The sequence below is a fragment of the Dipodomys ordii genome, unplaced genomic scaffold (genome assembly GCF_000151885.1).
Source record: "Dipodomys ordii isolate 6190 unplaced genomic scaffold, Dord_2.0 Scaffold74, whole genome shotgun sequence".
Taxonomy (NCBI): Eukaryota; Metazoa; Chordata; class Mammalia; order Rodentia; family Heteromyidae; genus Dipodomys; species Dipodomys ordii.
In genome coordinates, this window is record NW_012267290.1 from 4,474,143 (window position 1) to 4,499,369 (window position 25,227).

Consider the following 25,227-nt stretch of genomic DNA (forward strand, 5'->3'; position numbering starts at 1 on the left):
CTGAGGGCCGCTGAGGCCTCCCGTCACAGGAAGCTGGCCGCGTGGGCGTTGCGGGTGGCACAATGAGGGGGGCGTCTGCAGGACGGCTAACTGGGTAGGGTGACAGGCCCCCTTGGCACCATGGAAACATGTTGTGTAATAGGTGGCGGTGGTGCTTGTCCAACTTGAGACAGGTTCCAGATGCCAGCGAATGGCCCACCGCAAAACCGTTTGTTTTAGTTTATTCAAATTCCAACCCAACTCGTTTTCAATGCGTCAGTGTTAGGAAAACATTAGGAAAACCCTGAGTGCATTTTGACTTGAAGAAAATCTAAGGGTCTCTAAGTTCTGTGTGATGCCCTGAACAGCAGACATACAACAGATTCACAGGAGAAAAGCACGCACACGTGTTTGCTTTGATATTTTATGTGCACATCAAAGAAAAACAAAGACTCAACGCAGAGGGTAAGAAGGAGAGCTAGGAGAGCTGCTACTGCGAGGAGAGATCACCAGGAAGTGGGAACTCAGAGGAGCTCGAGTCAGGAGGAGTAAATCCTGGGCCAGTGATTGCGCAAAGCTCCTGGGAGAAACCTCGTCTTGCCTGTCAGCTATTGTACCTGTGATGGCGGCTAAAAGCACCTCCTCTCACCCCCTCTGCCATATTTTTCTTAATACCTGGCATAAGGTGGCCTGTGGTGCTTTTGCTCCTATCATCACACAAGGTGAGCATCTCCAGCTCTGCGGACTCCAACTCCTGTGTGTGTGGACCCAGGAAAAGGCTCTGTACACTGGAAACACTGAGCATCTGGGAGGGTAGGAACCTGGAGAAGCCCGGAAGCTTGGAAGTGAGCCTGAACCCCGAGAAATACCGTGCAGGTGCTGCCCACCTGTGACCAGGCCCGGCTCGGGGCTGTCTCTCTCCCACGCACGCACCAGTCACTCCATGCAAACCGAGCGTGGGAAGCAGCCATTCTGGAGGACTTGTTTGCTCTGAAGATTTGCTGTCAGTGTCCAGGGTGCCCACCTAGAGTGAATCAGCCCACGCACTGGCTTCTCTAGAAACCTCAGACGATACTACAGGGGTCAGCGTGCAGAGTGAGGGCTGATTCAGGGCCCCAGAGCACCAGAGTCCAGGAAGACGGGGAAGCAGCCCCAAAAGGCAGGAAGCCACCCCCACCTAGCAGGCAGCATCACCGGGTCAGGGCGTGGCATCACCAGAGCCCGCCCGGCAATGACATGCGCCCCAAGCATGTGCATTTGCAAACCAGACAGAAGCGGAGCGGCAGCTGGATATGAGAGGCAGCGCCCTTCTGCGGGCCAGCCTGTCTGGAAGTCTGAGGGATGCTCCCAGTCCATGCCCCTGGACTGGCTCAGTGTCCCCTAGAACCAGTCAAACTCAGCAGGTCCAGAGTGCCCTCCTTCTCTGCACACCCTTATTCTTTCTCTCCCATCTTACTCATCGCACATATCATGCATGCACCTGTTTCTTCTGGTTGTTTGGAACACGGCCCACATACGGTGCTGTTTTGCAACATCTGAAGTAAGAACACAGAAGAGCTCTTTTAGGGAAGTCTACAGGCTGCGGTTCATCCATGTCCTGCCTGGCCCATCACTAACAGGGAAGTTTTCCTGTGTGTTTCTTTTGTATGGTGAATTATTAACAATGGCATACTGGAAATATTGGCAAGAAATATGGAAAAAATTTAAGTCAGAGAAAAGTTAGTTTCTTCCTTCCTTAGAAAATGGCTTTAGACCTACCTCGTTGTAGAGTAAACATGTTCCTACAACTAATAGGCTAGCAGTTCCATTATTGTGTTAATTCCTCAGCTCCTATGCTTGCTTTCAATCTAAGAATGCCTATTGTTTGGAATGTTCCATGTGTGCACATACAAAATCTGCTTTCTAGCATTTGGTTCCCAGCAAAGATTCCTGAGGGTTCTGAGGGTGGGTAGGAAGTGCGGGCTGGAAGGTGTGTGTCTCCTGGCATCTCTGTTTACTGCTGCCTGGCACGGGTGTCACCCCTGAAGGGTGACATGCATTGATTGGCTCTGGCTAGGCCCTCCATCTAGCTCCTCCAGTTGATTCCCTGCAATTGATTCCTCAAAATAGCTGGAGATGGCTGCTCATTCTGAGAGAAATTTCATTATTTCCCTGTAAAAAATATTGCAATTCTGTTCCTTTGTTCCCACCACATTAACTTTGATTTAATATGTTATTTGATAAAAATTAATGAAGCTTTTCACAAAATTTGGAGGGGGAAGGGTGGTCATCAAAAAATCACATTATTTACAAAAGAAGAGTAATTAAAGGAAAAGTAGCACAGGAAGAAACAAGTATAAATGGAAAGTCATTAGCATTTAGAAAGAAACTACACAAAGGCTAAATGTGCATGTCTTGCCTGCTGAGTACAGAGACACTGGGCTTCCAGGCACAGGGGCAGTGCCACCCGTCCAGACCCCTCAGAGCCTACACCCACCCGTCCAGACCCAGCCGGGCCTCCGCTCATGGTCCTCGCCCCTCAGAGCCTATACCCACCCGTCCAGACCCAGCCGGGCCTCCGCTCATGGTCCTCGCCCCTCAGAGTCTACACCCACCCATCCAGACTCAGCCGGCCTCGGTTCATGGTCTTCGCCCCTCAGAGCCTACACCCACCCATCCAGACTCAGCCGGCCTCGGCTCATGGTCCTTGCCGCTCAGAGTCTACACCCACCCATCCAGACTCAGCTGGCCTCGGCTCATGGTCCTCGCCCCTCAGAGCCTACACCCACCCATCTAGACCCACCCAGAAGAGCTGACTTCAGGAAAAAGGAAGGACAGAATAGCCATTGTTCACCGCATCATTATTCACCATAGCTGAGATATGGAACCAACCCAGATGCCCTCAGTAGATGAATGGATCAAGAAAGTATGATAGATAGATATAGAGACAGCTACACACTCACACACACACACACACACACACACACACACACACACACACACACACTGGAATTCTATGCCTCCATCAGAAAGAATAATACCACCCCATTCATAAGGAAATGGAAAGACTTGGAAAAAAATCCTAGTAAGGGAAGTAAGCCAGACTCAGAGAAACATAGGCCCCATGGTTTCTCTCATTTGTAATCATTAGTATATATCTGGGATAATCCAAGCAGATGAGCAGAATAGCTCAATAGCTACGTACATATGACCCTATGAGATGATGCTAAGCGAAATGAACTCCAAGACATGGACACAAGAGGGTTTTGTGTTGTTGTTGTTTTTAATGTACTGTGTGTGTGAGTGTGTGTGTGTGTGTGTGTGTGTGTGTGTGTGTGTGTGTGTGTTTCCCTATGGTTTATCCCCTGTTGTCATTGTATTTGACTTTGGTACTTTCCTGAATTAGGGAAAGGAAGGGGAAGAATAAAATGGTGAGATGAAGGACAAAGGGTGAACCAATGTGACAGTGAGACTCACAAGACAGTATGTTGGAAATGATCTGTACAATTTGTGGGGAGGTTGGGGGGAGGGAAAGGGGAGAAAAATGAGGGAAGGTGTAACAATGTTTACAAGAAATGTACTCACTACCTCATGCATGTAACTGTAACCCCTCTGTACTTCACCTTGAGGATAAAATGCAATTTTAAAAAGAAAAATAAAGAAAAAGGAGGCGAGACTCTCACAGGGGAGGATGCCGGGTGAGCTCAGCGAGCGCAGCTCCATGCTCTCATGTCCGGAGGCCCAGCCACACCAACCAAGCTCAGCAAGCGCAGCTCCGTGCCCTGTGTCCCCAGGCCCAGCCACACCAACCAAGCTCAGCAAGCGCAGCTCTGTGCTCTCATATCCGGAGGCCCAGCCACACCAACCAAGCTCAGAGAGCGCAGCTCCGTGCCCTGTGTCCCCAGGCCCAGCCATGCCAGTAGGCAAGCATGGAGCAGTTGCAGTCCCTAAGGCTTCACCATTTTGCTCGTGGAATAAACGCCGTGGTTCACATGCTTGCAACCAGGCATAATTTCAGCCTCTCCATGGGTCAGGACACAGCAACACTCTGCGATTCTTTTGGTGAAGAATAAACACATTGGCGCCGATGCTGCCAGCCTCCCCTGGGTGAGATGCCCTCCCTGTGTGAAAAGTCAGCCCCGTAAATGCCCAGCCCCAGAGGGGACAGAAAGGCTGAATGAGCAGAGAGAGAGGACTGTGCTCACCCGGCAGGCGGGGCTCCCGCTGTGAATGCCCGAGCTGAGGCCTGAGCAACGGAGTCACTTCTGTGGATGGAGAAAGCAAGAGGGCTTTCCTTCTGGAAACTTCACTGATTCACTGAATGGCAGTGTCTCAGCGGACAAGAGGCTGGCAGGAAGTGGCCTTCATTCCGTGGGAGCCTGGCTCGGGTGGAGGGCAGGTTTCCTTCCCCAGCCTGCCGCACGAGGTGACGCTGGGTGGTGGAGGGAGCGCTGGCCGGAGGACCTACGCCTTCACCTGTGGTGAACGCGACACCCCCATTCCCAGCTTTCCCACACATTTTGCAGAAACAGGTGGGAGGTGGCACAGGGTTTCTGTCTGCCATTCCCTAATCCTCCCAGGAACACGGACAGCAGGGGATAATTATCTTCATTAAGCAGAAGAGGAGCTGGAGCTGAAGGGGAGTCAGTCACCTGCCAGGTAACACACAAATGAGGCCCAGGATGCCGATGAGACCCGACAGACCGCCCTGCAGCCCATTCAGTGTCAGAAGAAGCCCCCTACTAACAGAGAGGGGGCCGGCAAACAGGATGAGCTTGCTGCCCAGCACAGAGAACCCACCGTATGTTGAGTGCACAGAGCATGCCCAGCATGAGCCCACACGTGTTTGATACAGGATGATGCAGCGGCTCCAGTGTCCCGGAGAACCGGACAGATCTGCGGCAGGGCCGTTCCCATGAGCACAGCTCTCCACCGCTCTCCACCAACCTCTGGTGGGAGGCCTATCATCTTTCCTGCGATCCTGAAGTCCCTCTATCCACAATGTAATTCAGTCTTTAGTCACTTGATGACATGGGCACATCCCTCTCAAGTGTCCTCAGGTGATTTCTCCTGTGTAAATGTCACAGTGGAACTGTCAGGAGACACAGTGAAGAGGAGATGCAGTGAACAGATGCAGTGAACAGGAGATGCAGTGAACAGATAGGCAGTGAACAGACATGCAGAGAACAGAGACGCAGTGAACAGAGACGCAGAGAACAGGAGATGCAGTAAACAGAGATGCAGTGAATAGAAATGCAGTGAATAGAGATGCAGTGAACAGGAGAGTCAGTGAACAGAGATGCAGGTGAACAGAAGATGCAGTGAACAGATGCAGTGAACAGACATGCAGAGAACAGGAGATGCAGTGAACAGAGACGCAGAGAACAGGAGATGCAGTGAACAGACATGCAGTGAACAGAGATGGAGTGAACAGAATATGCAATGAACAGACATGCAGTGAACAGGAGATGCAGTGAACAGACATGCAGTGAACAGACATGCAGTGAACAGACATGCAGTGAACAGACATGCAGTGAACAGACATGCAGTGAACAGGAGATGCAGTGAAAGGTGATGCGGTGAACAGATGCAGTGAACAGATACAGTGAACAGACATGCAATGAACAGAGATGCAGTGAACAGATGCAGTGAACAGGAGACACAGTGAACAGAGATGCAATGAACAGACATGCAGTGAACAGGAGACGCAGTGAACAGAGATGCAGTGAACAAAAGATGCAGTGAACAGAGATGCAGTGAACAGGAGACACAGTGAACAGAGATGCAGTGAACAGAGATGCAGTGAACAGAGATGCAGTGAACAGCGATGCAGTGAACAGGAGACACAGTGAACAGGAGATGCAGTGAACAGAGATGCAGTGAACAGCAGTCAGTGAACAGAGTCAGTGAACAGGAGATGCAGTGAACAGGAGATGCAGTGAACAGAGATGCAGAGAACAGGAGAGGCAGTGAACAGACATGCAGTGAACAGGAGAAGCACAAGGCAAATGCTGTAAAACCTGATGATCTGTGTAATGGCACATTTTTTACTAGTAGAAATAGCATGTTCCAAAACAAAGCTAAAATGCATACCATAGTAACTGCGTTACCAGACACAGCTGTTTACCGTGCAGTGCGGTGTGCTCTGCATAGCACACAGCGCATGGTGGAGCTCCTTGTTTACAGCGTTAGCCCCTCACACACCTGAGTGTGCCCGAGCTGCCCTGTCCGGAGAGCGCCGGCGCCGTGGACGGTGGGATGTCTGCCCCTTCAACTCCACCGAGCGTCGCTGGCCTTTGGAGGCAGCGGGAAGGCCGAGCTCAAGCTGCATCCCAAACACTCATCTTCCCTCCCACATTCACTGCTGGAGCAAGAACTAGATCCACATCCGTGGGACTGGAGCCCTTCATTGAATTGGTAACAGAAAACAAACACGCACAACCCAAAGGAACAAAGAGCAATGCTGTGTCTCAGGAGTGTGGAAAACCTCAGAGGTCAGGCTGGACCCCGGCTCTGCCCCTGGCAGGGCTCTGGCCTGTGCCTGAGCCAGGCAACGGCTCTGGGTACCCAGGGGAGAGATGAGAGAATGCAGTGGAAAAGCCTCCAACAACGAGGAACCAGGGTGTCCACGCCGAGGAAACGCTTCCCACCCCTCCGCTCCTCTCTCCCTGATCCCCTCTTTTCCTGATTCCTTCTGTCTTCCCTCTGTTTGGGGGGGTAGTGGGTTAAAATGGCTTTTGTGGAGTAAACCAAAACAGGACCACAGAGCAAAGTAACCTTATTCATTTACTTATTTTCCTTGCTACTCTGGACAGTGGTGGAGATTAGACTTGGAGTCTCCCTCTGCCAGAGCCAGTGCTGCACCTCGAGAGCCAGATCTCCATTCTTTTGCTTTTAGTTTAGTGTCTAGATTACAGGTGTGAGCCACTATGTGCAGCAATAAAGTAACCTTTTTCCAAGGTAAATACTGAACATTCTTAACTCTAAAACATAAATCACAAGAAAATGCACTCTTAAAATAGAGTTTGCTTATCAAGAAAACAGGAGATGAACAGAGTAAATTGTCCTATTTAAAATATGTAGCTTTCCAGGCACCAGTGGCTCACACCTATCATCCTAGTTACTCAGGAGGCTGAGATCTGAGGATCGTGGTTCAAAGCCAGCCCAGGCAGGAAAGTCTGTGAGACTCTTATCCCAATTAAGCACCAGAAAACTGCAAGTGGCTCTGTGACTCAAGGGGTAGAGCTCTAGTCTTGAACAAAAGAGCTCAGGGACAGCACCCTGGTGCTGAGTTCTAGTCCCAGGACTGACAAAAAATAAAAATAACAATAAAAGATAAGAAATAAAATAAATTTAGCCTTTGGTAAAGAATCCACACTTCCCCACACCCCACACTGGCTTAACACAATTATCCCCATGTTAATAAACATGTGTGTGTATGTGTGTGTGTGTGTGTGTGTGTGTGTGTGTGATTTCTTTTATTACAATTGTCTCTAAATAGTGGAGATTTTTTTTTGGGGGGGTCCGGTCGTGGGGCCTGAACTCTGGGTCTGGGCACTGTCTCTCAGCTCTTCAGCTCAAGGCTAGCGCTCTACCACTTGAGCCACAGTGCCACTTCCGGCTTTTTTCATTTTGTTTATGTGGTGCTGAGGAATCGAACCCAGGGCCTCAGGCATGCAAGGTACACACTCTACCACTGATCCATCTTCCCAGCCCAACAGTGGCACTTTTGTCATCGTGACTGTTCAAATCAAAAGGTCACACTGGCAGAGCTTAAAAAACCCTGCTAATTTAAAGGTACAATGAGATTTGGTCTCCGGATTCCTCTACCTCAGAGATGACTTGCCCGTTGAGGCTGGTGTTCAAGGACATCACGAGATCTAATGGAAACTGGAAAGTCGTAGGCGTGGAATGTGCAGTGCAAATCGCCGGAGAACCTGACGTCATCTCTACAACTTAAAAAGAGGGTTATGACAGGAACAACGAAGTTCCCCATGAAATAATGCGTACAAACTTAGAGACAATAGTGACAAGATTTACCTCGAGGAATAAGTAAGTGCATTCCGAATTTTAAGTGAGGATAAATTGAGAAAGCATTTCCAACTACCGGCCTGGTAAGCGTCTCCTCTGGCGAGCACCCACTGGCTGCTGGCCAAAGTGCACCCGCGAAGACAGCTGGGGTGTGGCAGGCGGTGGCTAAGGTGGCCTTTCTAGAAATCACTTCAGTGATGGTGGTCCTTACCGCTGAATCCTGACTGCCAGACTGTATTCTGAGAGCGTAACCCAGATTTGACCAGATGGGCGATGTCAGCTGCAACAACTTAGAACAGAAAAACAAACTCCACATGAAAAGCGATGTGATTCTTCCACCAAGAGTATTGTTAAGGAAAGTCGTGCAAGAAGACATGCAGGCGCAGTAAATGCATATTCATAATTTTATTTTCGTTCTATAAAAATGACCCGGGTGACTCTTTTTCAATACTCGTAGGAATTTTCATGACACACATGGGATTGGAAATAAACACATAAAATTCTAACACCTGCTGTCACTAGGTGATGGGTTTATTCATCTTCTTTTGCTTTTCTCTCATTTTTTACACTTTCTCCAATTTTCTGTGGTGTCCAGGGTCTTCCATGATTATGAGTAAGAGATAAGGACAGAAAAGAACATATTCGAATGGAACTGACATCAGAAGACATTTAATCTAGCAACAAACATAATCAAGCAACTAACATACATGTTTATTGTGAGTTTTTCCTCTTCCCATTAGCATGCAACAGGAATGGCGGACGGAGGGTGAACAAATGCACTCATGGCACTCAATAGACATGAAGTGAACTATGAACTATGCCACTGTGTGCGGGACAGGGAGAGGCAAAGCAGAGGAAAGCGTAGCAACGGTGACCTTGTCCAAGAAGCGGTGTGCTCCTTCCCTGACATGCCTGACCCCTGTACCACTACCTAATAATAGCAATAAAATTGGTTTTACTGTGATCCTTGCACACATGCACAGAAGGTGCTTTCATGTTGCTTAATCAAAGTCCAGACCTGGAAAATTCAACTTTAGAGGAAGATAGATTACTGATACGCAATTATTTCAGGATTGTATCCATCAGTACAGTCGTAGGCTGTGTGTGAAGTGTGAAATGTGGCTTTATAGAGGTATGACTCTTCACGGTGGGAGCCACCTATGGGTTGTAACCTCTGTACCTTGGTAATAGAGTGACACCCAACCGGACGCCATGGAGCACCTTACAAAGTGCCAAATGTATGTAATAATTCCAAAAAGTGTCATTCATGATAGCAAGAATGAAAATGATCCATGGGATGATTACAATACTTTCGCTGACTATGTGACCAAGAGAACTATGGGTGAGTTCAGACCCGTGTTGGTAAAGATGAACTTGTCAGGTAAAACCACTCGCTCAGCTTCGTGAGCTTGCAGTCTGTTGTGAAGGAGACCCATGAGGTAGTCAGGATGCAGAGCGGGAAGTTCTTAACAGAACATGGTGATCGTTTCCAGGTGAGCAGAGAAAGGCCCACCACCAAGAACCACCCAGCAGCACCTGCAGGAGGTGCTGTGTTCACAAATGACTTGGTGCCTGACTACTCAAAGGTAATAAAAATGTGTCCAACAAAATAATAATCCAGTCATTCAGCATCAACAATTCTAATTCTAACTGAATAGTCCACAGACTCTGTCCAGGCAGCCCATAGAAAAGCCTATTGGGGTGCTACGGTGTGGTGCGTTTCCTGAGCGCCTCCCTGCCCGCCTCCCCACCGAAGGGCTGGCTGGTAGTTTCAGCACCTTTGTCCCCTGTCCCCAGCTCTCCCCTCCTCGTGTCAGCTTTATTCAAGTCCTTCTCAGAAGCAGCTTCCTGCGCGTTCTCCGGGGCCAGCAGGTTTCTCCAACAAAGCCTTAGAAGCTGCAAACGGTGAACAGCTGCTTGAGGAAACTGCCTTTTCCCTTTGTACTTAAAATCTTTTCATTACTTTTTAAATAAGAGTCATGAAATGGCAGGTAATTCTCTTCTGTTCTAGAACTCAGAATAAAAACAAAGAGGAATTAGAAATAGGAACGGTTTAGCCTTTCCTCAAAGTCTGCCTGTGGGACGGTTCACAGCTGGGTCTGGCTTGCGTGGTGGGCTCCGTGAATTCCCTTAGGCCGCGACTAAAAGGAAGAGCTCCCTTCCCTGGCGAGCTCAGCCCTGCCCTGGGCCGGGCGGGAGGAGGCTGCAGGCCCGTGCCCTGGGAGTGGGCAGCGGGGCGGGGGAGGCCTCTGGGAGGGACGGCAGGCCCAGCCTCGGGCCCCGGCTCGGCTCCCACACTGTTGTTTGGGGGAACTAATGCGAAGCGCTGAAGCAGCTCCTCAGGAGAAGCCTGACCCGGGAGGAGCCTCCTGCCAGGGCTTCCTTCCACCTCGTCTCCTCAGGGCGAGGCAGCCGGTCATACTCTAGGCCCAGAGAAGTCAGGGAAGCTACGGGAAGCTGCCAAGCTCAGGAACCCCTGCCCTTCCCCCACCCACCTCCTCCTGTCTTGTGTTTTCATTTTTCAAGAGCACCTCCCTACTTCTGGACACTTCTGGTTTTATTTGACGCCGGTGCTAGCAAGTCCAGATACTCATTTCAGTCGGCAGACTACAATTCAGGCAAGGCGGTTCGCTGTCTTCCCAGTGCCACAGGGGGTGGACACCAAAGGGGTCTGACTGAGGGCTGCAGGGTGAGCCGGACTCTTCTCTGAAACTCACAGTGAGAACCTGAGACCTTGCTGGAGAGTGGCTCACCTAGCAGGGTACCGGACGATGCCGTCCCCCGAGTCGAAAAGATGGATAAGTCAATGTAATGATAAAAATGTGAAGGTGACTCTGTAAGGCAGGGTCCTGGGTGCCGTTTGTATCGACTGTAGGTGGGAAAATTCCAGAAGAACCACGGCAGCTGAAATGATTCAGTGAATTCATGAGCAAATGAATGAATAAATAAATGATCTGTATGTGTATCTAATGTTTTCCTGCACGTAGCAAATTTTGGAAACTGAAGCCTCATTGCCCAGAAACGGCGAGTGCAGCGTGCTTGCAGACCAGGGCACACCGATCGCGTGGGGAGAGCTTCCTCCCCTTCCCCACGGCACATGGGTTTGGCTGTGTGAGGAAACTGCACCCTGACTACTTGCCGCTTGCGACCCTGCTGCCGTGCATGGTGGCTTGACAACCTGGCATTACTTATTTGCTGGCTCCATTACTTCCCTCCCGTGTCTCTTTGACCTCAGAGAACACTCCGGAAGATTAAACCACCCTCTTAAAATCGCCTTGGGTTACCTGCTAATGGTTTTCTTTCTTTCTTTCTTTCAGTGAAAAAGGCGATTGAACTGAAGTCGAGAGGAGTCAAGATGCTACCCAACAAGGACAGCAGTCGTAAGAACTCTGTCTGTAAGTTCACTTCCCTTCTAGCTGAGGGTGGGTTTGTCTATCACAGAGGGAAGCGAGCATGAGCAGAGCAGAGCAGGAGATGCCATTCTGTACGAGGCGATTTTTACTTCCACTCCTACTTTTCTACTTTTCACATGTTCCTGGGAGAAAGGAGATTCAGTATCTTGACAGTGTTGGGGGGAAATATCCTCAGCGTATCTCAGATCTGCCATCTCGCGTCCTCCCCACTTTGGGGTGAAACATCCAGTTTCTCAGGGGCCAGGAGCACCTGGGTCCTCTTTCAACTCAAAGTCTTGCTCTCAGCCAGACCCCATCCATGGTCATCCCCAGCCCCGCGCACTGACACTAGAGAGAACTTGCTAAATAGGAATCTGCTCTCATCCTTTTTTTTTTTCCCCATGAGATGTTTTGATTGTCCGTGGCCTCAGGTAAAACCACATCCTGCTGCTGGATCTAGCTCTGCTTTCTCCACAACACTATTCCAGGGGCTCCCGCCTGGCCTAGGCACCCTAGTCCACTGTCGGTACCGAGGCCCTGCCGTAAGCATTGGAGGGAGCCGAGGACCTAAACCCGCAATGGGGTGTGAGACAGTCTGTGTTCTTCGAGATCTGCGACTCAGCTCTTATCCTGAGCTTTGCCTCCCTCCCCTATTCTGTGAATGTGTTGCTGTTTTTTCCATTTGAGTCTCACAGCCAAGTCCTTCAGATGAAATGGGACTGAACTATAGTGGGAAGGAAATTGGGCCTTGGTTTATACATCTACAGATTTCATATTTTCACTGTCAAATCATAGATCAAAGATATTCTGTAGAGTGGTGGACACAGTTTTGCCATCACTTTGAAAATCACTTTTTGTGACTGGAAATCCTGATCTAAATTTTGGCATGGCCCCTCTTATCGCGCCAATGGCTTTCACTGTCTGAATACCGGGTCTGATATGGGATTGATCAGATGTCATTCCGTCTCCTGACACTGAGCCTGCTCACTTGGGATGTTCTTTCTCTCCTTCCTCATCTGGACAGGAATTGAAAAATACATAAATGACTGGTTTGGTGTTGAAAGGGATCTGTACTGCCTCCGAATAGTATGAAGCTGTTTTGTGCAAGGCATTAGGGCTAGTTGTTCAAGAAGAGTTGCAGAGAATTAAGAAAAGGGATGGAAGGACTTCTAAATCAACAGTATTATAAATAAAATGTGTGATTTGTGGATGGTGTAGCTGTGAGAAACAAATGAAGCTTTTCATGGAGCACAGGACACGGGGTTTCAGGGAGAGACAAGGATCCCGGGCTAGGAAAGTAGGTACCTTGCTCAAGCCTAAGTGTCATCTGTGTAAATAAAACAGCGTCCCGTTTCACAGGATTGTCCTGTGGAGAAGCCAGGATGATGCGAATTGCCGGTCCAATCTGGGAGGTGTAGTGCGTCCTGCCCAGGAGGAATGCTTCACACAGGGAAGAAAGACGGATTGGTGTAAGCAGCGAGACAGCAGTGGGTTTCAGCAGCACAGGGTCTCGCTCTGCAGAAGAGAGGGAGCAAGTGACGCAGTGTACAGCTGCTCCACGCCTCGCAGCTGAGGATTTTAGCTATTCAAGAATTCCTCAGTATCTTGATAAGAATGTGGGGGGGGGGAGTGAAAGCCAGCAAGCCAGAGAGAGGGAGAGGAAAAGAGAACGAGAGCTTGGAGCGGAAGCCCTTTGCATTCTTTCTTCATGCTGCTCCTCACCCTGGATTTCCATGGCTGCCGTGGTGACTTGGTTCTTTATCCACCAGTAGTGAACGGCCATGCCCTCACACGGCCTATTTCTTTCCTCAACATCCAATTCAGTTTGGTCTCTAGGTTTTCCCGCCCTCCACAGGGCCTTGGCACCCACAGTGCTTGGCCATGTGCAGATTCAACCCAAGCCGCCTGTCTCTCCGGCCCCACAGGGGCTGACGGTCCCTCTAACTTGGGACTTCGGTGAAGCAGGATGAAGTATTCCAAAGCTGTTCCGCGCCGGCTGACAGCCCCTTCAGCGCTGCCTTGGTTTACCACTCGACGTTGCTTCTTCTAGAAGCCTGAATTGTTCCGTTTGTTTGGGGTCTTTTCATCCTTTGGTGAGTCCTCTCACAGGACCGGACATCCCTGGCCGTATTTGGACCCCGTGCCCTGAAGCACGCAGGCCTGGGCTGATGCAGCAGGATCAGCCCAGACACCTGAAACCGCCGTAAGCAAGGCTGACGGCAGGCGCCTGTGCACGGCTTTAGACGTTGGCACCATCTCCTCGCTCCTCTCCTGGGTGACATGCTAGCAGCCTTCCTCGTGCGTGGAGACCGGCTAGAGTAGTGAATTTCCATGCAGGGGCGAATGAAGGAAAGCCTTGTTGTTATTTTTGAGCTGCAGATTTTTTCCCCATGTAAAGTTAAACACAAATGACTTTACAAATGCAGTATTGATCCGTGGTAACTCATGGGGACGAATCGACAGCACAAGCTGGGTATTGAACATTTACTTACAACTGTTTACATCTCGCAGGGCAGGAAAGTTGAGTCTGGATCATTATTTAATACCAAGTTGCATTTTTAAGTGTGGGGAAATTGAGCAATGTGATGTATTGCCTTATAAACTCTTGGGGAAATGACAAGCGGGTATTATGAGAACACCGCCCCAGTCCAACCACATTCACCTCCTTGCTGTTGGCTTCCTTGCCTATTCTATGGTGATCAATTTTTTCTACCTTAAAAAACATACTTGAGGCAAAATAATACTCATTCCCACTCCCATATAAGCACTCCTGCTAATGAAAAGCAATGGATCACGGGTTGTCTTTTGTAATGGCACTCAGTAGTTCCAGTTGCCTGGGGCTTTTCCTTTGCCACAGACATAATTATGTAGAAGGGCAAATTTTAAAAACCTGTTGTTCCATTTATAGCCCTCTGCAAGGTACAGAGTCTCCACTGCTCTCCAAACCTGTGCATAGTGTGCAAGCGCCCTCTCCTCCACACGCTGGACTGGCTCACCGCTCCCTCCCACCCCAGACCCTCCCTGGTGGCTCATCTCCGTACAGTGAAGAATCCTCTTTCCTGATGGCATACATTCTCATCTGCTGAGAGAAGAGGGCTTGCTCTTACATCTTGTGTCATGTCTTGCCTCTGTGGCAGCTTGGGAGCTTAGCCTCCTTACTCCCAGTAGTGGGGTTCAGTCAGGGACAGGCTACAAAGTGAACCTCCTCCTCATGAGCTGACGTCCACGGAAGCCAAGCAGAAGAGAACATCGACACTGTGAACTTCCAACGCTAGAGCTGCCATGGGAAACCTCGGGACAAACCCTCCCAGTCCCCGTCATCATGGTCATCGAGTGCAGTGCTGTTTGATGTGACCCACCTCGGATGGGAGGGGGCAGCTGAGGTTTATTATCTTCACTCCTGGCCTCCGCCTGCCGTGTCTGCTGACCCTGAGTTCCAGCACCTGGACTGGCACTAAAACAAACAAACAAAACCAACCCTCACTGACTCTTCCAGCTGCACAGCGCGGCCTCCTCGCTACAGTCCAGGCTCCCTAGCATTTCCAAGGACACGAGTGCGTGGGCCTTGCACTCAGTCCTCGTCTCTCCTCTGTCGGAAGTGGTCCTTCTACAGGAGTCTCGTCTGTCTGTCTGTCCCTTCTGAGCATGTATGAAACTCACCTCATCATCAGCGCTGTGTGAGTTTCACACGCCTGGCTCGTTCACAGCTCTGTCTTCCGATACCTGCTCAGTTCCAACTTTCTCCTTTATTCTAATACTTGTCTTTGCATGCATTGCACACATAGACAGCCCTATGCATGTCTCCCCCTTGCTCCCCTTCAATCCGTGAGTAGGGCTGCTTCTGTCTATGTTGTTCCCATTTTGTACCAAGTGCTTATCAGGGGGCAGAGACACAGCAGGGGCTGAGAAATCATGGTGATCTGATGACGGAGTCATACAGTACTCGGTGAAGCTGGAAGGGAGTCCACGGGGTGACCCCGCTTTTCTCCAGTGATGCCTCCTCTGTTCACTCACCGAGCCACACCCCGAGGACCAGCCTGCGGCCGCCATAGAAACCACCCAAATGCATCTCTTCTCGACAAGGAAGGGTGCCCACTGGTGTCTCGGAACTCTAGAAATAGGACCCAGAAACCTGTGAGTAGTTGCTGCATAAAGAGCGCTCTCACAGAGGCAATGGCCGGTCTTGTGAAGACTGAGGCAACGCAGGACGTTCCTGTCATTCAGGAAGGTAACACGCAGCGGTCCATCCGGTTGAGGGTTCATGGAGACTAAGACCCAAGCCACATCAAACCCGGTGCAAAGGAAAGTAACACGCAGCGGTCCATCCGGTTGAGGGTTCGTGGAGACTAAGACCCAAGCCACATCAAACCCAGCGCAAAGGAAAGTAACACGCAGCGGTCCATCCGGTTGAAGGTTCGTGGAGACTAAGGGCCCAAGCCACATCAAACCCGGTGCAGGGTGAGTCAGGCTGCCAACCACCTGCGTCGTACCTCCAACACTGGACCACTCAAAGGTCCCACAGATGCCCTCCAGGCATGCGTTGAGAGAAAGAGGCCTGAGAGAGAGTCGTGTGCATTTATGAACGGCTCACCAATGACAATAAAAGACAGTTATCTTAGGATTGCCAGGCTGTCTGTCTAAACGGAAATGTTTGAAGCACGAGAGAGGAATTACTTTGTTTTCAAGTATGTGTCCTGCGCGCTGGCAGTCCGTGGTCCGAGCTCGCCATTGGTCTGATTCTGTGCTTTGGGACCCCCCGGATGAAGCTTGTTTTCAACATCTACTGCTGAACCAGTTCATGTGTGGCTGTGCCCGGCCCTGGGACCTGCCTGTGCTTCAGAAGGCCATTCTGCAGAATCCAGCAGTGAGAGTGGACCGGCAGTCTGGCCTGCAAGTGCCCCAGACACAGAGCTGGGCAGGAGGCCCGGGTGTAGGGTGAGGGGCGCGGGCCACAGGAGGCTGGCACTGCCCCGGGGTCTGCCCAGCGGGACCTCCCGTACTGCCCCGGGGGTCTGCCCAGGCCCCAGGGGTCTGCCCAGCGGGACCTCCCATACTGCCCCGGGGGTCTGCCCAGCGGGACCTCCCATACTGCCCCGGGGTCTGCCCAGTGGGACCTCCCGTACTGTCCCGTACTGCCCCGGGGGTCTGCCCAGCGGGACCTCCCATACTGCCCTGGGGGTCTGCCCAGGGGGACCTCCCGTACTGCCCTGGGGGTCTGCCCAGCGGGACCTCCCATACTGTCCCATACTGCCCCGGGGGTCTGCCCAGTGGGACCTCCCGTCGCAGCCCCAGACCAAGGTCCACCCACTTCTCACAGGCCGGCTTCCCAACGCTGAATGCTCCAGATTTGCTTTGAAGCAGATCCTCACAGGAGAAGAAAAGCAATAGTTCCGTTAACCTCTGGCAGCCATACAAAGGCTTAATCAAACAAAAAGGATAATTTCCCCAATCTGCTTTGTTCCATAAAGTGTAATCACAGGGAGCTTTGCGACTGCTAAAGACGCTGCTGTCTCATGAGGACTCATCCTCATACATGAATATCCCGGATTGTATAGGAAAGTTCATCAATCAGGTTAATAAACGATGCAGATTCTAAACAGGCTGATGTCACTGTGGGAGCTGAAATAACTTCTAAGGGCCACAGAAACCTTTGTCAAAGATAGAACTGTCGCGTGGATACAGTTGGAGGAGGTTAGCCTTCACCAAAACCTTGGTAGAAGACTAATGTAAGCCACCCTGTAAGACAGGCATGTACAGAGTTCTAAAGTGACCGAGAAGAGGCCCACTGCTAAAACACAGCACACAAGGTGCAGCGTGATTAGATCACAGGTGGCCGCACTGGAAGTAAAATGTCTTGCAAGTGGTTTCAGTGTATGATCACAGAACCCAACTGCTTAATGAAGGGCTTAGCTCCCTCTTCACAGAGACCAGGGGTTACAGTCTTTATTCTAAAGAATTCCCAGGGAAACAGTCCAGGGAAGGGACCCACCTCAAAAAGACCATAGACCTTAGTCATTGCAGGACATTTGTTTTAGAAGCTCAGCACATCATGCGTGTTCTAGTCAAACTGTATGGAATAATATAACTTAATCTTCCCATGTAATCAAATAAGAAAGAGTCTGAAGCTCTGAAAGATGTTTAAGGGTTTTGGACTTGATGTGGATCCAATAGCAGCAGCGGTGATGCTCTGTCTGGGAGAGGAGAGAGGCGCTGGATCCAATATCAGCAGCGGCGATGCTGTCTGGGAGAGGAGAGAGGCACTGTCCTGTGTAATCAAATCGTCCCACAGGTCACATTTTTGCTAAGGAGAAAGCTCAGTCAGAAACTACAGACTGAGCTAAATAATCATTTGGTTTCTTTATCCGCTAAGTTCAAGCTTTCCAATTTATACAAAAGGGAACTAATTAATTGCTCTAGATTTAAGGATCAATAAGGGCTGGAAGTTTAGCTCAAGTGACAGGTGTCTGCTTAGCGAGCCAAGGCCCGGAGTTCTAACACAGTACTGAAAAAAAAGAGGAAGAAAACAAGAAAAATAAGAGAATGTGATTTAAAAATCAAGAACTGGGGAGCTGAAAGAGTATGTATATTAACTCTCACCATTTTATTTAGAATATATTAATGATATAAACATAAAATCGAAACTATTTTCGAACTAAGTTCATTCCTTGAAGTGAATTAGAGTTATAAAATCAAAACTAACTTCCATGTCCTGGCAGAGATCAATTCTCTCACACTCGATAACTTTCTCTCATTTTATGAGACGTTTTGAGATGAATGAGCCAGACTTTCCCGCTGGTGACTGTGCGGATCATCTACGCCTGGCTTTGAGGTGGGCCTGGGAGCCAGGGGCCTGGGGCTGGGCCTGATTTAGAACAAAGGAAACAGGGAAGACTCTCCCTCGATCACACAGTCATCAAGCAGAAGACAGTGCTGAGCTGGTGAGCAGGTGCTCACCTGCGTGCAGGTGATCTGCTCTCCACCAGGTCACCTGTCTGCACCCCAGGACAAAGACACATGCCTGTCTTTGAACATGTTGAATTGGCAAATCTTCTTTTTAACATTGGTGTGTGTGTGTGTGTGTGTGTGTGTGTGTGTATTTGCACAAACCTCCACTTCCAGCTTTTTGGTGGTTAAAGACAAGAGTCTCATAGACTTTTCTGCCCGGGCTGCCTTTGAACAATAAACCTCAGTTCTCAGCCTCTTCTGCCCGGGCTGCCTTTGAACAATAAACCTCAGATCTCAGCTTCGTGAGTAGCTAGGATTACAGGGATGAGCCACTGGTGCCTGGCTTAATCCTTTTATTTTTGGCAACAAGACAGCCCAAGTATAGGCTCACCAGGGTTGTTTGGTTGTGGACCCATTAAAATCTATTCTGTTTGAGTCCCTTTTGTAGAAATGGTTACCAAATGACTACGACACTTGTGAACACATGTTGGCATGATATGAATTTTCTCTTCTCTTGGATGGATGTCTAATGGTTTACTCGCTGGGTCACACCATATTTGAAAGCATAATTGTGTAAGAATTTAGCAAACCGATTTCCACAGTGTCGGCACCATTTTACCTTCCTATCAGCACCGTGTGTCTGTAATAAGAGCCTCGACCTCTCCTCCAGAAGGTGCACTTCCACTTCAGCAGTTCTGATAGGTGGAGAGTAATGTCTTATTGCCCTTGTTCTAGGCCAATTTTCATCTCTTTAACAAGATGGAGGATTTCCTCATTGGCTCAGTTCTGTGTGTACCTTCTCCGTGATTAGGGTATTCATATTGTTTCTTGCCAAGTTGTGAGCATTCTTTATCTATGGTAGATATTAGTTATTTGTCAGAAATGTGGCACACAGTTTCTTCCAGTGTGCACATTTCTTTTCATATTCTTTAAAAGGTCTTTGGAAGAAGAAAACACTCTTGAATTTTGCCAACTTGAGTCTTAAAAGCACAGTAGCCCTGGTTGGTCTTAGAAGCAGGACTTGCTTATATTTGGCCTGTAGACACCTAAGAGAAAGTGCTGACTGATGTCTACCCCAAGTGAGAAAGCAGTCTGGTTACAGGTACTCAATTCTGGTCATATCCAGTCGAATCCTGTTGGACTGTGGGCTGTTTCTGCTGAGGGCTCCAAAAATGACTGTTCACAGGGCTGTCTGCAGAATGTAAGCCAAGTGGCCGTATTTTCATCCAATTCAAATGCACTCAGCTAGTCTAGAAATAAGGGGATTTTTATATTGTGGAGAGGAAGTGTAAAATAATAAAAAAAAACAAAGAAAACATATTCTTTGTGTTTTTATTGATTTGTTTCCATGTTCTTGCTTTAATTGTGCCAGGATTGGGGCTGGAAGTCAGACTGGGGGCTGCCCCTTGCCTTTTCTTCTCTCCCTCTTGAGCCTCAGCTCTGCCTCTCACTTTCTGGTGGCGAATTAGAGATTGGAGCCTCGCAGACTTTCCCAGCTGGGTTATCGCTGAACTTAGATCCTCAGGTCTCAGCTTCTGGAATTCCGAGGATTACAGTGATGATCTGTAAAGTATTCATCACCAGGTGATTTTTAAACCTTTCAAAAGTACTCATCTTTAAAACCTAATGCCTCAAAAATAGGTAGTTCAGTCTTTGAACCAAATGAAATAATTTAATTTTAGTGAATGATTGTTTGGTGTAGCATTTACTCGATCATATCTCCTCATTTCAATGAGGTTACATTATTTCCAGAAAAGAAAGTGGGCAGAGGGAAGTTGTCTGCAGTAGAGGAATGCGCCTTGCTCTAGGCTGTGTGGATACACACACCACGCCAAGGGGGTCACTAAGACTGAAGCAAAAGGTCACTGGATGAATTTATTGGAATTTATGAAAATAGTATGTTTTGCAAGTGCTGCACATGAAATTATTATTATTATTATTATTATTATTATTATTATTATTATTGCTAGGAGTTCAATACATTGCCTGTTTGTAGTCTAAACTGCCAGATTGAAAATGCATATAAGGTAGTATAAACCATAGAACATCCAAATAAGATACTTTCATTGCGTTTTTGGAAAATTATGACTTCAAGCAGAGTTTGTTTGGCTACACTATGAGATTTCTAGCCACTCCCACTCTTCCAAGGAAATCCTTAATGCTTCTGGAATAAATGTTCTCCAGAGGTTTCCGCAGTTTCCATAGGCTTCTGATAGAAGAAAAAAATAATCCTAGATATTTGGTGATGCATTTTGAGGAGCTGATTTGTCTGCAATTCATAATTTGAAATAATTTGAAAAGTATTTGCATTATTACTAATAATTAAAACTAATTTGAAAATAATCAGAATAACAAATGCATTTAGTGTTATGCTATGTAAAATTTACAGAGCTAATTTTTGTGAGATATAAAAATGTTATTATGAATTTAAAAAGCGAAAGGATTTTTGTGAAATATTAAAATGTTACTATGAATTTAAAAAGTGAAAGGATTTGGCTACCATCATACCTTCCCACTGAACTCTAGTTTTACTTACATTCAGGCATGATTTGCTACCATCCACTTCAGTAGTACCTGAAATACATTAGGCCCAGGTGTACTTTTACATTACATGCTACTTGCTTTAGAGAGGTACATGCAAATTTGGTGTAGGTAATGAAGAATTTTCATTTCTATTTATACTCCATAACATAAATTACAAATTAAAATCTGTCTCCACATCCTTTGTAAAACATATGAAAGATTTCACTAGCACTATCAAACTGCAAAATAAGAGTTTCCTTTCATCTTTGGGAAAACAAGGGAGCAAATATTCTATTATTGTTCTCTTCTGTATCTGATAAATTCTAATTACCATAAGATAAAACTAGACTTATTTCTCCTTGCTTTCTACTTCAGTATTTGGTATAGGAAGATGATTAAATAAGTAGACCATTAAAGTAAGGTTTAGTATGCAGGTAAATTTGATCAAATTCTGCTTATTATTTTTTCCTTCTGGAAAGTTCAGCATTTTGAGTTAAGGCCAATTGCTATGCTACAGTTTAATTGGATTAATGACCTTTCTGATGCCTGCACATCTTTCCAGGACACAGGTCTGTTTCCAGACTGTTTTTACCTGTTGTTGATTCTGTACCCACCGTTGGAAAGACAGTGTTTCTTCCATTGACTTTATCTTTACCTCTGTTTGGATCGGTTTGTCTCTTTGAAATGTTCCATCAATCTCTTTGTGTTTTTCCTTCACAAATACTGCTATAATTACTTGGGTATTCTAGAAGTCTGTTGACATTCCAGCAGGTTGGGATGTGAGTCATGCTGACGTTCACCAAGAGCTTGTAAGTTCACAGATTTGTACATGAAGGATGAAGGCAAAACTCCCTTAGACTAGGGACATCTTTTCTACCATCTTGTCTCTGTCTTGTGGCCCAGTGACATCTCTTAGGAAGTTCCAAGGTTTGAATTTACTGCAATTAGTATGTTTTTCCTAAGTGGCTTTTTTTCACTATTTTATTGTACAAAGCGCAAATGTTACAAATACTAAGTACGTGCATTATAACACGTTTTATACATAGTATAAAATTTTTTTCTTTTAGTCCTTCTGAACTGACTCACACTCCCCATTTCACACCAGGAAACCAAGCTCCTGGGAAAATAACATAACACATCTGCATTCTACTGTAGATCAGTATTTGAATCTGGGTGCTGGCTGGAGTTCACCTGACTGAAGCCTGTGGTCTGCAAGGTTGCTGTGAGCTGGGCTCCAGGCACCAATGACAGCGCAGGCTTGCAGCAGGGCGGTGCTCAGTGTGGCGTGCTGTCTTCAGAGGGATGATATCTCCAGGGCAGGCTATGGAAATGGGGAGAAAAACAGCATCTGCTCGCAGAGGGATGTCCTGCAGACACGCAGGGGAAATCACAACGAGCCAGGCCATTGCAGATGGGTGCTGTCTTATCTCTTTCTCAATTATGGACCTTTGTTGCTCGTTTGTTTTAAGAACGAGCTCCTAGCCTGTGGTGGGCAGTGGAAGTGGAATCCTTTTCTCGGTGGTGTCCTTGTTCGCTGTGGATGGTCTTGCCCTGGCTTGCAGAGCGGGCAGGGTGTCTGCCCTCCCACGTGGAGGCTGCGCCCGTCCAGGTCCATCTGCGGCTTTGCTTTCTGTCTGGAGCAGCAGGGCAGGTCCTGTTTCTGGAGCTGTGCTGAGTGGGCAGGCGCCTGGAGCCTCGCCCCTCAGGACTTGCACTGGACACGGGTGGAGGGTGCCTTCCTGGAGGGCACGGGAGAGTCTTTGTTATTTCTTTGGTTGGTTTCAGTACCGGGCATTGGACCGGGGGTCTGGCGCTTGCTAGGCAGCTGTTCTTCCGCCTGAGCCATGCCTCCAGCCCTCCTTTTCAAGTCCCTGTGCCCTTCTACCACGCCCCACCTGCTTGCCCTGTGAACCAAGAGAGCGCACACCCCCTTCCTTCCGTACATTTCCCTGCCCAGCACACCGTATGTGACCATAGGTCACGCTCACGGCTGGCTTCTGTCACACTGCCAGATTTTTTACCTACCATGGTTTTTTCTGGGTGCTTATTAATTATACAAAGCAATGGGCTTCCTTGTGGTATTTCCATATATATATACATATATATATATATGAATAGATATATATGATATGTTGATTATATAAGACCACAGTCACTCCTCTCCTAATGTCTTCTTAATTGATGTAATAATCACTTTAGGGCACCACTCAGACCCTGCTGGCTGGCTCCTCTCGGGTGGGTGTGGGGGACACCCCGCCCTGCCCCCCTTCCCCTCCTCTAGAGCTCCGCCTCATGGCTGGCCAGGGCGGGGCTCTCCCACTGCTCGCTCTGCAGGGCTCAGCAATTGCGTCAACAGAAGAGAAATGACCAGAACAAGGCACACACGTGTATTCCACAGGGCTCACACCACCTCGGTGCCCAGGGGAGAGGGCCGTGGGTAGCTCGCAGGCTGCTTGCAGGCCAGTTAGCCAGGGGTGAGCGGACGAGGCCGGGGCAAGAGAAGGTTCGGTTGTTCTACCTTTCCAGGCTGGCTTGGCCTGAGCCGGGGTTGCTGACCAGACCCTCTTTCCACTGGACGGGACAGAGCCAGGCTTCAGGGAACTGGCCCCTCTTTTGGAAGAGTGGCGAAGCGCACAGTGGTCTTGCACGGCTGATTTCCACTGCATCTCTTTAATGCATAATAATGGACAGCACCGTGGCTGTGTCATGTTTTACACTTCCCTTCACCAGCAAAGCAGCCGTCTAGGCCAGCCAGCTCAGAGGCTCCGGCCTCTGAGGACGGCCTGCTGAAGGACTGCGGTGGCAGCGACCCTGCCAGAGCCCCTCGCCCACGCTGCCAACCCTTCTCACGGGGGCCACACTCTCATCGCTAGAAGGCAGCCCAAGCTTCACTTCAAATGGCCATTTGAGGATGTGTAATGAAGAGTCGGGGGATTTCTGCCCCGGGAAAGACAGTTATGCCGCTGAGTCATTAGATCCACACACGGGGCCGTTCGCCCCGGAGCCAACGGGTCTCCTACTTACTGTTTTTGGTTTGGTTTGATCAATCCGTGTAAATGTTGCAGAATCAATGATCCACCCACGCATTTTCCATAATGAACCGGAAGGTTGAGTTGCACCCGACGGAGCTCGTGTTCACCCCAGAGCCAGCTTGAGTTGGGACCCTGGGCAGTGGGGGTCACCTGACTTGGGAACTATTGGTCGCAGAAGCAAGCTACCAGCCACGCCCTGTCCAGAGCGGTCAGTCAGTTCCTTTGTGTGTTGGTCTTTGCTTTGGTTGAACGTGGACATCCTGTTTTCCCCCTACAGATGATCTCTTCTTTTAAAATTACTTTTTATCATCTTTAAGTAGTTCTACATAGGGGTTTCAGTTCAACATGCCAGTCTCGAGTCAAGTACAATGCATCTCCATTTGCGTCTCCCTTCCATCACTCCCCTGAAGTCTCTCCCAACCCCACCCCCTCCCACACCAGTAGAGAGGTGGGGGCTCTGTGTGTTCTGTGGTCTGTGCCCGAACCCCAGGGGGCAAGCCCCGAGCTGAGTGAAGAGGTTCTGTTGCTTCCTTCGACGTCAGGAGTTATGTATGTCTTCCCTAAGATAGATTGTATGTTCATAATCACACAAGCAAGGATACATCAGAAGTAGAGAGCCGTCAGGATACTAAGTACTGATGCGCCATGCAGATGAAGATCTATATGCGTTTTAGAGTGGTTTCTTTGCCATATTTAGAATAAGCCACCCTAGGCAAAAAAAAAAAAACAGGAAAATTGTGTGCATCTAGGGTGAGTCTATCATAAATCTGAATGTGTCCTCAGAAGTTCAAGTCATGCTTTTAATTCACATGAAATGAAATGTTTTTACCTTTTCCTAAATTTAATAAAACACAGTGTGCCAATAGTCACTTTAAATCAATAAACAGCATTAGCTAAAGATGAGCAAACTAACAAATTAAAATTCATGAATGTCCTTCGCATGTTATGATCATTGGCCGGGCATTTTGATATGGCTGGAAGGAAGGACAGCGTAGAGTGCTTTGGCTGGGAGACAATGGTTCTCAGAGCGGAGGTCTGGGCTGGACTCTGCCCTCGGGCAGGGACTGCGGCCTGCAGCAGAGCAGGGGTCCTGTGAGGAGGGAGAGGACACACTGCAGAAGGCACTCGCAGGCAGGGAGCCACGCCACAAACACATCTGAAATACTTCATCTTTCTTCTGACTGGCAATCACCTCTGTGTGCCCCGTGCTAAAGGCTCCTGGCTCTGGAGGCCAGCTGAGGGCACTGGGCGGAGCCCCTGGGAGTGTGGGGTTCTCATGGCAAATTCCCTCTGGGCAGACTGCTGTGCTTTCCATAGCAGTGGGCAGAGAGGCAGTGTGCTGCTGG

The 25,227-nt window shown here is 48.6% G+C and overlaps 1 protein-coding gene across 1 annotated transcript in view; it reads left to right on the forward strand.

Annotated features, from left to right (window-relative positions):
• The window catches only part of LOC105991563 (CUB and sushi domain-containing protein 1-like), an 871,556-nt gene that overhangs the window by 469,901 nt on the left and 376,428 nt on the right, over positions 1-25,227 (forward strand). Inside the window, exon 7 of the mRNA XM_013024215.1 lies at positions 11,307-11,384. Within this exon, the coding sequence (XP_012879669.1) occupies positions 11,307-11,384 (78 nt within the window). The remainder of the gene's footprint in view (positions 1-11,306; positions 11,385-25,227) is intronic.